This window comes from Aethalodelphis obliquidens, unplaced genomic scaffold (assembly GCF_003676395.1).
Source record: "Aethalodelphis obliquidens isolate GAN/ISIS:26980383/991018 unplaced genomic scaffold, ASM367639v1 scaffold70, whole genome shotgun sequence".
Lineage (NCBI taxonomy): Eukaryota > Metazoa > Chordata > Mammalia > Artiodactyla > Delphinidae > Aethalodelphis > Aethalodelphis obliquidens.
The window spans coordinates 7,179,782-7,193,132 of NW_020838014.1; the positions used below are offsets into that span (position 1 = coordinate 7,179,782).

The 13,351-nt window shown below is 38.8% G+C and overlaps 1 protein-coding gene and 1 long non-coding RNA gene across 2 annotated transcripts in view; one reads left to right on the forward strand and one right to left on the reverse strand.

Annotated features, from left to right (window-relative positions):
• Nucleotides 1–8,264, reverse strand: part of WARS2 (tryptophanyl tRNA synthetase 2, mitochondrial) — an 87,578-nt gene extending 79,314 nt beyond the window's left edge. The window contains exon 1 of the mRNA XM_027090950.1: nt 8,155–8,264. Coding sequence (XP_026946751.1) covers nt 8,155–8,244 — 90 coding nt within the window. The 5' untranslated portion in view covers nt 8,245–8,264. The remainder of the gene's footprint in view (nt 1–8,154) is intronic.
• The window catches only part of LOC113611664 (uncharacterized), a 90,652-nt gene continuing 85,552 nt past the window's right edge, over nt 8,252–13,351 (forward strand). The window contains exons 1-2 of the long non-coding RNA XR_003429541.1: nt 8,252–8,532; nt 9,048–9,111. This is a non-coding gene — a long non-coding RNA (uncharacterized LOC113611664). The remainder of the gene's footprint in view (nt 8,533–9,047; nt 9,112–13,351) is intronic.

Here is a 13,351-nt window from a genome sequence, read left to right on the forward strand (position 1 = left end):
CTATGTGACCTTGGGTGAGTTATTTAACCTCTCAGTATCCTCATCTATAAAATGGGGCTAATATTTGTTTGTTTGTTTTTTTGGCAGTATGCGGGCCTCTCACTGTTGTGGCCTCTCCCGTTGCGGAGCACAGGCTCCGGACGCGCAGGCTCAGCGGCCATGGCTCACGGGCCCAGCCACTCCGCGGCATGTGGGATCCTCCCGGACCAGGGCACGAACCCGTGTCCCCTGCATCAGCAGGCGGACTCTCAACCCCTGCGCCACCAGGGAAGCCCAAAATGGGGCTAATATTAACACTCACCTCATTGGGCTGTTAGGATTAAATAAGCTAATGCATGTCAAGTGCTTCAAACCGTGCTTGGTACATGGTAAGCATCCTACAAATATGTGCTGGTACCATCTCCCCCTGTCATCATCGTATTTAGTAATAACTGAAATTATCACAGTCCTATCAGATCAGGGCCCAAAAATGAATTAAACATTAATTCAATTTTAGTACAAATAAGAAAATAATATCCACTGAACTAAAACTTTAAAGAATAGTGATATTTACTTATTTAGATTCATCATCACTATAAAACTGGTAAAAAAAAAAGGGGAAGATATAATGAAAACTTAATCAATGAGTAAAAATTTTAGATGGCTAAATAGTGAAACACTGTGTCCTCGGGATTAAATGAGAATATGTGAAGCATTCTGAAAACTACAAAGTGTTGTATTAGAACAGAATATTATTATTAATGGAAATAATAGATTCCACTTGAAAATGTTTTACAAGGTGAGATTTGTTATTTTATTTTATGTTTTTGAATGCCTTGATGAAAAATCTACAACTATTATCCCAAGAACCTTAAACAAGGTCATTTAGGGCTCCATCCATGATGGAGTTGCCTGGCACTATAGAGTCACAGCCAGAACACCAGGACAGGAATGTGGTGGAGAAACTGACATCTCTGTCTGTCCCCAGGTTGGTGTCCCAGCCTAGAGGGCAGGGAATGTAAAAGTGGAAGTTGTGAGAACCTCTGTTGGTTAGAAATCAGGGTAGCTCGACCGTGCTTTTGAAGAGACAAAAGGGCAATCAAAAAGGCAATTCTCCTAAATGCCCATCAGCAGAGGAACAGATAAAGAAGATATGGTACATACATACAATGGAATATTACTCAGCCATAAAAAGGAACGAAACTGTGCCATTTGCAGAGACATGGATGGATGCAGAGACTGTTATGCAGAGTGAAGTAAGTCAGAAAAAGAAAAACAAATGTCACATATTAACATATATATGTGGAATCTAGAAAAAATGGTACAGATGAACTTATTTGCAAAGCAGAAATAGAGACACAGATGTAGAGAACAAACGTATGTATACCATGGGGGGAAGGGGGGTGGGATGAATTGGGAGATTGGGATTGACATATATACACCACTATGTATAAAACAGATAACTGATGAGAACCTACTGTATAGCACAGGGAACTCTACTCAGTGCTCTTTGGTGACCTAAATGAGAAGGAAATCCAAAAAAGAGGGGATATATGTATATGTATAGCTGATTCACTTTGCTATACAGCAGAAACTAACACAGCATTATAAAGCAACTATACTCCAATAAAACAAAAACAAAATAAAACAAACAAAAAAGGCAGTTCTTAGCCAACCAGAAGTAGGTTCAACGCAAGGAAGGCTGAGTGCCAAGAAAAAAGAGAGTTGTAGACGAATTTTGATAAATGATTACAGGACCATTAGAAGTCAGGTGATGGGGCGGTACGAACCTAGGTATGACCTTGCTTTGTTCAGTAAGCAGGGAAGTTAAGAAAAAGTGTTAAGCCTTTGACTGAGAATAAAAGATAGGGTATTGCTAAGAAATGATATATAGAGAAAACTGTAAATGGCTGAGCAGAGTTAAATTCAGTCAAGCTGGAGTCGGTGTATCATCTCTGTGCCTATAAATTAACTCTCTGCCTCTAGTGTCTCACGTGGCCAGAGCAGCTTCTATCCTAAGCGAGTACATTTCTCCTGTGGAAATTCAGGAAGAAGGCTCAGGCCTCATGCTGCAGTCTCTAGAAGAGAAATTCCTGAACCCCTGATTGGTGGTGGTAAAACAGAGTCAAGAGCAGAACTGGAGTAAGTGCTCTCTGGGAGGAGACTCGAGGCCGGGTTCGCCACAATAGTGACGGAGTGGTCCATAGCATCATCTTTGTGCACAAACATCAGCGTATGTTGCAGAAGTAAGCTGTGTTTGGAATGAAAGAAAGAAGTTAGAAAGGAAGGAAGGAAGGAAGGAAAGAAAACTGATTGCTATTATCTCAAGTTCTCTCATAGCTTAAGATAAACGAAGAAAGGTTGCATTTTATTGATAAAATACATACATACCAAAGTAATTACTCCCAAACTACTCATTTACAGAGTAGCTCCTTAAAAATAATCCATCCGTCATACGTGGTCCTAAGCCAACAAACTCAGTAGGATGTTAAGGAAGCTGAAGTATTTTTCAAACTTCATCTTAAGAAGTCCAACACTGTGTGGCACCATCTCGGTGGTCCCTGGTTGTATGTGGAGGGAAGGTGGTAGGCGGGGCTGGGAGGGGCCAAGCAAGCAGGGCTGTAGCTACTTTTCTATTCCTTAAATCAGAAAAGCTCTACTTTTATCTGTTTTATCTAAGAGGGATTCACATAAGATTTTATTTGATAAGAGACTACTACTGGTCGAGTGGGAAAAGCACAGGCAAGGCTGAGTGTGAATCCTGGCACTGCCATTTGCTAGCTCTCTGACTTGGGAAAATTACCAGAATAATTTATAATTACTAAATAATTTCTCAGAGCCTTTGTTTCCTGTTTTATACAATGGATAGAATAATATTCACAGGATTTTTGTGAGAAGTAAATAAGATAAAGTGTGTATAGTACATAGCAAGAAGCCTTAGCACATAACAAGCCTTAGCTAAATGTTAGCTCCTTCTCTGAAAGACACAGGGATATGCATGCATACAGGCTTAAATATACAAATATATATGTCCTATATATATGCGTAAGCCTCCGCGGACTGTTCTGTAACCTGCAGCCATGCAACAGATACACTGAGAAAGGATCTGGGGGTCAGCAGCCTCACCCTCTTCATAATTTCCTGGCTGTGGCTGCCATAAGACTTGCTAGCATAAATGCTCAGCATTTATCGACTGTTCCTCCTCTATATTTTCAGCAGTTACCATCAGTAGTTTCCATCAGCTATGCAAAGAGATTTCCAAATTGAAATAATTATTGTTTTGAATGAGCTAAGTCAGTTCACAAGGAAAGATCAACCTAAAAAGCATTTTAAACAAATGGACTCATAGACTAAGCTTAAAAGGAGCTTTAGAGTGGATCCACGCAACAACCTTATTTAAGAAAAGCACAGAGAGATGAGGTAGCCTGATCAAACTGGCACAGTTAGCAACTAGTAAAATTCCCAGATGGCCATAGCAGCTCCTGATAGCCTTCCAGGCTGAGTAGCTCATGTTGCACGTTGGATGAACAATACAAGGCAGAGAAAAGCTAAGGGAAAAGTCACTGGGAACATTACCCCAGTTTAATGCAGTAAGATCACAGAAACCTATAATAACACATTATAATTGCAAAATATGGAGTGAAATGCCAACAGTAAATTTTCCCATCCTAATTCCATAATTAATTAGCTTTCACTTAACTAAAAGGTAAAATATGTTTTTACTTTTTTTCCATATGTTTAAAATAAGGTCTTTTACTTTTTTTCCGTATGTTTAAAATAGGCCTTAATACCTGCCTTAAAGCCTTGTTGTGAACAGTATCTCTGCTGGAGTATTCTTGCCAAAATCCATAACCTCAGTCTAACCATGAGAAAACATCAGACAAACCCAAATTGAGAGACATTCTATAAAATAATTGACCAATTCTCTTAAAAAAGGCCAAGGTCATGAAAGACTGAGGAATTGCCATAGATTGGAGGAGACGTGACAACTAAATGCAATATGGGATCCCAGATTTCATCATAAACCAGGAGGAGACTAGTGGAAAAACTGGTGAAATTTGAAATTGTCCCAAGTTAATTTCTTGGCTTTGATAATTGTATTATATTGTGCAAGAAGAAGCTGCTTGGTGAAGGGTATACAGGAATACTCTGTACTAATTTTGCAATTTTGTGTATCTCAAATTATTTTACAATTAAAACAATGCTAAAAAAAAGAGAGCAATTTTTTAAAAAGCCTTGTTGTGAGAACTAAATACAAGATAAAAAATTTAATACATTGCCTATTTTTTTGCAGGCACAATTCCTTCATTGAATGGCTACATTTAGCAGCCATAAACAGTAGGAACAGTATGTTAATACTGGCCAAACCCAGGTTGGGGCGGCTAATAATGAAGTGTGTTGTCCAACTGTGATAAAAATGTGGACACTTTACACTGCACCTGAATGATTACAAATATTCTTGCAAAAGTCTTCTAATCGTCAATATTTCACTCTTTGCACAATACAATCATGAGTTAGTGCTTAAAGAAGTCTGGATTCTGTGTTTGGTCAATGATGACAGGCTTAAATTTACCTAACGCCATTATCGTTTAAACATAACATGTCAGATCTTCATTCCTCTGACTCTGTGACTACTCTCGTCTTGTCAGACCTCAGCGGTTTTCTGTGAGGTAACACCTGGCAAAATAAATCACTTTCATATAAATTGTAGACATCTCATAATGAGTATGCCTTGATACACTTTTATTTCTGTTTTCTCTCTAGTTTTTATTTTAAACTTGATTCTACATTTAGCCTTGAGGGGCAAAAGCCTGCTCTTGAGATAACTAAAGGTCCCCAATGCCAAGCTTATTACCCAAGATTTTGCTTTTTTAAGGAAACATGAAAACAACCTAGGAATTGCATTACTCTAGCAAAGTACTGCTGTGGCTCATACGCTTTTGCTTTTCACCTCAGGGAGTAACTGGTGCAGCCAAAACTAATAACAAGCAAATTGCTATTTGTTAGTTTTTGATAGAATCACTCATGTGATAAATATACATTTCTTTCCACCCCTGCAAAATAATTTTTGTTTTCTACAAAGGTTATGAGATATCATAAAAATGTCTAATGCATCTGGTTTAAGGATCCAATTCTTCCTTCACATATTTCTGCATCTGTTCACAAAATCTCTTTGACTTCAAAGGAAGCTTTTCAAGAGAAAAAGAAGATACATACAGGAAAAATGGCCATAAATTTTTAGTTTTCCAAAGCCATTTTAATAACTTTTCTAAGGCCATTTTAATAATAGCACTGTGGGAAAGTAAATATCTCTCTCAGAGAGCTACAATATCACAGATGATATAATGACTATACATTTATCTGAAGATTTATGTTTTAGAACTTTATTCTGGGTCTGAAAGTGATATGTCTTCAACTTAGAACATGTGAAAAATACAGCAAGCTTAAAGAAGAAAACTTAAATAACTTTTAATCCACTATTTAGGAAAACCAAAGAGAAACAAAAAATGTTAAGAATAGTTGTTTCCTTCCAGTCTTTTTTTCTCTTGTACATATAGTTATATAAATATTTATTTGCAAATATAATATTATAGTTACACTATGAATGCAATTTTATATCTTTTCTCAATTGGTCTTTCAAAAGACTGCACTAGTCTTTCAAACCATCATTTTTAATGACTGAAAATTATAGGGGGTGGGGGAGGGATAAATTAGGAGTTTGGGATTGCAGATACGAACTACTATATATAAAATAGATAAACAACAGGGTCCTATTGTGTAACACACGGCACTATACTCAATATTTTGCAATAATCTATAAGGGAAAAGAACATGAAAATAATATATATACATATATAACTGAATCACTTTGCTGTACACCAGAAACTAACACAACATTGTAAATCAACTATACTTCAATAAAAAAAAAATTTTAATTTATATGTAGAACTATGCTTTAAGAAGTGCTCTTGCTTACATTTAATTCGTATTCTACTCAAAGCTAAATTAAAGGTTTTGAAACACTAATCTGTTCTGGAAATTCTACAACTTGATACCATCTAGATTAACAGTTGATTAAGGTAACTGTATTCATAAATGCCACTGAAACAACAGTAGAGATTTAAGAATTCTATTCTTTAGCATTTATAATGATTTAATGCCCTAAACTTCCTAGGACAAGCATTAGTGGGCTGTAGTTTGTTTTTCTTTTCTTTTTGATTCTCTACTTCTTATGACATCCTCAACTCTTGAGTTTGTTACAAGAGGAAGTTTGGGTCTAAGACTTAGTTACTTTGTGTGTGGGGGGGACTCAAAACAGAGGGGATATATATATATATATATATATATACACACATAGAGTTGATTCACTTTGTTCTACAGCAGAAACTAACACAACATTGTAAAGCAATTATACTCCAATTAAAAAAAAATAAGGCTTCCCTGGTGTCGCAGTGGTAGAGAGTCCACCTGCTGATGCAGGGGACATGGGTTCGTGCCCCGGTCCGGGAGGATCCCACATGCCGCGGAGCGGCTAGGCCTGTGAACCATGGCTGCTGGGCCTGCGTGTCCGGAGCCTGTGCTCCACAACGGGAGAGGCCACAGCAGTGAGAGGCCCGCGTACCGCAAAAAAAAAAAAAAATAAAAAAATAAGACTTAGTTACTCTGAATCCACAGGTTCTAATATGCTACTATTAGCCATAAATATAATAACCAATTCTGGTTCTGTAGAATCCAACCTCAAACTTCAAAGAGAGGAGTATTTGATGTATTTATCTAATTTTGAATCAATTTTTACCTAACAATGCTGCCTGAAATTTCAAACAACATTTAAATAGTTGTTTTGACAAATAACTTTCCAGCGTAATATCCTCTATCCTTACAAGAATCTTGTGAGGCCCATATCAGTGAAGGACACTTAGGTACAGAAAGTTAAGTAATTTATGGGATGATTAAAATAACAAGTTGAACTTAAATCTTGTTTTTCATAATTAATCTCACTGCTTTACTTTGGCTTCACAATCATGGAGCCATAGATTTTCCAAAGCTTGAAGGAACACTGTCAATCAGTCCAACCCTTCCTCCACCCATTTTGCTAAAGAAAATAAGTCCAGCGAGATTAAATGACTTGTCATGCCACACAGCTAGCAAGTGGCAGACAAATCCCTTGACTTCTAGTTTCCTAACTTTCAGTCTAGTGCTCTAATACACCAGTTACCATACAAAATCCAGGAAATCACCTAATAGTCACAGAATCCCTAAGATCTCCCTAGTTCCCAAGAGCTATCTCCCAAGAGATGTATGGCAAAGTGCCTACCACTGAGATTGCACTTGCAAGACGTTTAGTAAATGTCTGGGTGAAGTAAAAATCTGAATAAGTGAAAGAGTGTATATATATATATATATATATATATATATATTTGTTTGTTTTGTTTGTTTTTCCCTTTTGCTATGAGGGTAAAATTCTAAATACTGACGGGACGGGTTAAAGGCCGTGTCCATGCTCTCAACACTACAGAGTAATGGTAACAGGAGTGCTGCCAGGACAGGACGACGCCTTTGGCAGCTTGCTGAAATTCTTTCATAGAACCTCCTAGATACAGGTCTACTTCGCGGTAATGAGGAGAAATCAGAGTGGAAGATGCACTGACACTTGCTCAAGTACCGCACTGCCTGAGGGAGGACGTCAAGAGGGTGCACCTACTTAAACGGGTCGATTCCTAACGAGACATCTTCTCTAATTTCTCCGCTGGACCCTTGGCTTGCTATTAGGGAAAGGAGAGTAAAAGCAGCAACGGGATCAAGACAAGGTGTGCAGTGCCGGAGGGACCGAACCTCTGGTATCGTATAACTTCACACACTGCTGGGCTCCCCGCGTTGCCGGGCAAGAGCGGAGGTGCGGCGCTCTCAGGGTGCTCAGAGGGGGAGGGGCTGAGACTAAGTGGGTAAGCGGCGGCGCGTTCCTCCCACCAGGGGCGCGTTACGTCACCGCGAATCCTTGCAACGTCGCCACGCTCCGAGTAGGAAGGCAGTCTTAGGCAAATCGACCTTAGGAGCCGAAGGGTTTGGTAGTCTCCAGAGGAAACGGGAAGGGAGAAGCAAACGGAGGGAGGAAAGAGGGATGAGAAGGACCTAGCGGGATGGGAAACTAGTGGAAGAAGGGCCAGCTTCGGTTACCTGGGGAGCGGGAGCAGCTTCGGGTCCTTGATGAAGTGCCCGGATGAAGTTCCAGCACTCACGCGCCTTCCGCATTGAGTGCAGCGCCATCTTGAGAAGGGCGGAGCCGTCTAGTCTTGAGTGACATCTGCTCAGAGAGGATGTCCCCGATTCGCAGCGTTTTTGCTTGTTGCGCATGCGCACTTGCCCTTGGGGCGGGCCTTTGTGCCAGTGCCTGGGGGCGTCCGGTCTTCGCAGAGCGGGTCGCGGGGTCAGGAACTGGGTGGGGCTTGGCTTTAGTATTTGCCCTGGAGACCTAATATTTGCGCAGGTTTCGTGAAGGGACAGTTTCCTACGAGGATATTAGTAGCAGTGTTTTTTAAACTGGAAGAAAGTCAAGTGAGTTGCCTTTCGTATCCTGGCCGTCCTGAGGCAAGCTTTTAAGAAGTTTCTCTAGGAGTGGGACCTCCCCAATCCTGTTAGAGGGCAGTAAGTGGTCTTTTGAGACCTATGTGGCCTCATTAATGCGTTCTATCTGCAAACGTTTGTTGAACCCTGCCATCTGCTAGGTACTGAAGGTGCAAAGAAAGATATCTTGCCTTCAAGTTGTGCACGGGCTAATGGGATAGCAGATAAATAAATGATGCACTGTCTGAGGTGTTAAAAGAAGCAAATGCCGAGATTGGGGAGGTGGGGTGGTTATGACTGTGGTGCTTCAGCCTGGTCCAAGGAAGCCTTCAGAAAGAAGATGACACTTGATAGAAGAAACTGTTCAGAGTTTTGCCTTAAATTATGAGAAGAGTTAACATGGTACTCCTACTTCTGTTAGTGCACCCAAAAATCTATCAGTAAAAATATAATTGGGAGAGATTCGTCAGAATTCCTTTATGTGTTTTGTTGTATTTATTCATTAGGAAGAGGTAGGAGATAAATGCAGTAAGGATGCTGTTACTCTTAATGGAATTGAAATCTAACAAGGTAAGACAAAACTTATCAATTTATCAATTAAAAACATACAGTAAAAATCTCTTAAGAGTGGCACATAGTACTGGTGAAGTTCAAGCATAAGTGATGTAATACAGAAATAAGCAGGGAAGGAATTGTAGGAATGAGGACAAAACTAAGGATAAAACTAAGGAAATCAAATGCCATTCTTCAACAAAACTAATCAGTTTGGTTTTGTCTCTTTTAAATTTGAGGTGCTTGTAGTACTTCCAAATATGACACTAATTAGATAAGTCTGGACCTCAGGAGAGAGGTCTGAGCTACAAAACAGATGGTAACTGAATCCAAGGAAATCTTTTGAGACTACAAGGTACAGTTTGTGGAATAAAAGTAGTCGGATGATGGAAATTGAAAGGAGTAGCCAAATAATGTTTAAAAGCCCCCAAAATGAGGTATTACTGAAATCCAGGAAAGAGACCCTGCCAGTGGAAGTGATGATTGATCTTTATAAAGATACAAGGTATCTCTTGTAAACATGCAGTTTTATAAATGCCTAAATGTTTTGCACTCATATATACAGCAAAGCATTAAAATACAGTTTTTTACAGATATATTAATTAGATTTGATGACCCTAGGAATTAGCAAGATTAGACTTCTGACATCCTCAGCCACCTGGATTATAAGATAAAGCCTAGCAATGATATGAGGGTTTTGACAGAAAGCTGTCACAGGGCCTGCGCACTTTATTTACTCAAGCAGTAAGTTTAGTCTTTTATCTCCGAAGACTCACATACATGACTGATAATATTTTCATGGGAGATATTTCCAAGACACTCCCATTGAAGAAGGTATATCAGGACAGCTGTGTGTAATCACTTCAATATCTATATTTTTTAAAGTAAGTTATTTTCACAGGGAACTACTGTATAGCATAGGGAACTATACTCAATATTTTTAAATAACCTATAAGGGAAAAAATCTGAAAAAGTGTGTATATATATATATATATATGTATAACACTGAATCACTTTGCTGCACACCTGGAACTAACACAACATTGTAAATCAACTGTACTTCAAAAAAAAAGTTATTTTCAAACTTAGAATAAATTGTGTTTCCCACCACAGTGGTGACCTGGTGACTCTTGAGTGTCACTCAGCCAGCATGATGATTTCTTTTGCGTTTCTTACATTTCCCTAGCACCTAGTATAGTACCTTGCACAAAGTAGGCACATCTTTTAAATCTAAATTTTATTTTGACAAAGTAAGCAATTAATTGACAGGTTGGTATGCTTTTAGCCAGAAGGGACAGCTGACAGCAGAAAAGACACTAGACCTATTAAAAGCAAGCTAGTTTTGTCTGCTTTTGCACTTTTTTACAACGGCGGTCTGAAACCTTTTGGTGTTGGCAAAAGTATCACGAAAAAGCTCACCATCATCTAAGCTCACCATCGTCTGCTCTTCTAAGAAGTGCAGTATATTCAGCATATTTTAATGAGCATTGTAAATGTTAATCCTGAATCTTCCGGAAAAGATGTTCTTCAGTGTACCTTTTAAAGAAAAAATTTGTAACTTTTGAGAAGTTTCCATATAAAATGGTTAACATTTTAAAGGTTTGTATAATGCAGGGTTAGTTTGATTACATGGGAAGTTCACTTATGGAAGTTGTCCAACATTGTCCAACATTGTTGTTTAAATGAAGCACCCCTGTATTTATTGGCAATATTTTACCATGGCTCTCATTTGGTAAGCCAAAGAGCTTTAGTAAAATGAGATATAAATGTTGTATTGAAAGCAGACTTTAGATACACTTAAAATTAAAACCTTTTATTTTCGTATACTTGTAGCATGCACTGTATGTCTACATATGTTCATGCTTAGAATTTTGAACACTTGTTTAAAATTTGATTTCTCATCAACAGTTTTATTTTATAGTAAGTTCTAGTAATTTTGCTCTTTCCTTAACATTCCCTGAAAATCCCATCTTACTTGAAACAATAGATTAAAACCAGACTGGCAGTTGGGGAACGCTTTCTATTGCAACCATGTGTGTCAGAAGAAAGGATTAGGTTTCCTTGACCAAGAACATCAAGGGGAACCTCCACCTCTGCAGACACACCTCTGTTCCTCAGTAATGGAGAGTTTATATCTAGTTAGATTTAAATGGGATAAGGAAAGAGTTTAAATCCTCTCTTAGCTCTGGTAGTATAATCAGCCCTCCAGTCTCAAAGTATCCAATTTTGTTTCTCTAATTTAATTCTAAGTGTCAGGTTGGTATTAGATGCTGATCAAGGTAATGGAGAGTCACCCTACACATTTATTCACTTAAAGAAGAATTTTGCAGAATGCAAAGACTAGATGGCATCTATGTTCAAAACTTACTTGAAGTACAATCCATTCACCTCTGACCTTTCATTTATATTGAATATGTTTTTCAAATACAGAGGGAGAGATTCCACAATGAAGGCAAACCTTTTGCTTCATAATCTGGGGTACAGCCACAGTTCTCTGGCCATACTGTCTTATGCTGGACTCATTGTGACCTAAATCAAACTGAGGCAGAGTCTCCCTTAGAGTGAGATAGTTTCCAAGAGTCACTAAAATACATGGGAAACAAAAATAATGATTTGAAGATTGTTCTTTTACACCTTTGGCGTAATTCTAGTTCTACCCCTCATTTTATATTTGATGAAACTGGTCCAGAGATATTAAGTACCTTAATGAAAAATCACACAACAAATAAGAGCAGGAATAGGAAGGACTTTGATCTCCAGATGAGTGCTCTCCTTTAAGTGACACCACGGTAAAGCTGAAGGAGCTAAGGCTGGGGCTGGTCCTAGCAAGGAGCAGTTTGACCTAAGGGCACATCCTTGTCATGCTTCAAAGTCAGAGCAACTAAATGGCTGAGTTTTAAAGGGTTGATGCTCTCATCTCTCCACCCCTAACATTAAAAGATGCTGTTTTTCCCTAGTAATTTTTGGGGAAGCGCAAATTGTAGCATCTTCTTTGTATGAGGGTAGTAATCAGGAGGCTGATCTGGTCTTTGGGAAGGCTGCTTAGGTGCTTGAAGGGTGGCATTACTATCACTTTTTTCCTGGAAGGTAAAAAAATAAAATCAAGGGAGAGGCTGGGTGATGTGGATAGCAAAGTAGAATTTTTCTCGGAGTACCTTTTTCTTAAAATTAAGGGCCAATGCCATAGTCTCTTCTAGATTCGCCTTCTTACCTTAAGGACTCTTTCCTACTCCACAACAATGAAGACATTTTGATCAGGGTTGGGAGAAGGTGGTGAGGATGGGGAGAGCCAGAGCAGACATAAGTGAATAATTTACAGTTATTGATCTTCAGACAACTGACTCCATTACTTGTAGAATCCTTCGTGTGCAGTACCAGGAAGAAGACTGATTATATGGGGGTGTTGCAGGCCCTGGGATTCCTGTTCATTTTTCATGTTTTCTCTCCATACTCTTTTTCAAACTGCTTTTCAACATTAGAATACAGATCTTCAAAGAAGACAGAGAATTGCTGCCTTATTTAAGTATGGATCTAGAATGGAGAGCATAATTTTGGAGGAATGTAAGAGGTTTTTTTCAATGTCCCCCATCCCCACTGTCCACCCGCAGTCTTAGGACATATGTTCCGTGGAGGAAATGGAGCTTAGCAATGAGCAAATTAAATTTTTGAAGGAACATCTTACTTTGTTATGTCTCTTTGCATGCCATATCTTTTCCAGGTGGTATGGCCCTAAAGACAAGATCCATATGTTATCTGCACACTCATGCTATTTTTAAATTACCACCCTTTGCTCTCAGCTACTTCAAAACTAGGGTGAGTAGGCTTCCCTCTTCTGGATTTATGTTTTACAAAAAGAACTATAGCAAGGTCTCCAAAAAGCTTCCTGGAGTGTCTTTAGATAAGCTCTTTTCTATTTTGTCTATGTAATCAAACTACATCAGATTCCTGCCCACTCTGTACCTGTCTGGTGTGATTCTAGGATCCTAGCTGTGACCACTGAAAGTCAGACATAATCCTTAGGTCTTGATCTTTCTAAAAACACCACCAAAAGATAGCTTAATCTCTCTAAAAACAGGGAGGGTGTTACCCTCACTGTCTCTGTCAAATCCCATCTCTAACCAGTTAGATTCTCTTGGACTTTCCAAAACTCAACTGACAGTTGCAATCAGTGATTTTTTTTTTCACTTTTTGTCCTTAATAAGTAGAAACGAGCATGAATTTGGAGAAAATTTGTATGGTGGTTCCATTACTGATCTCA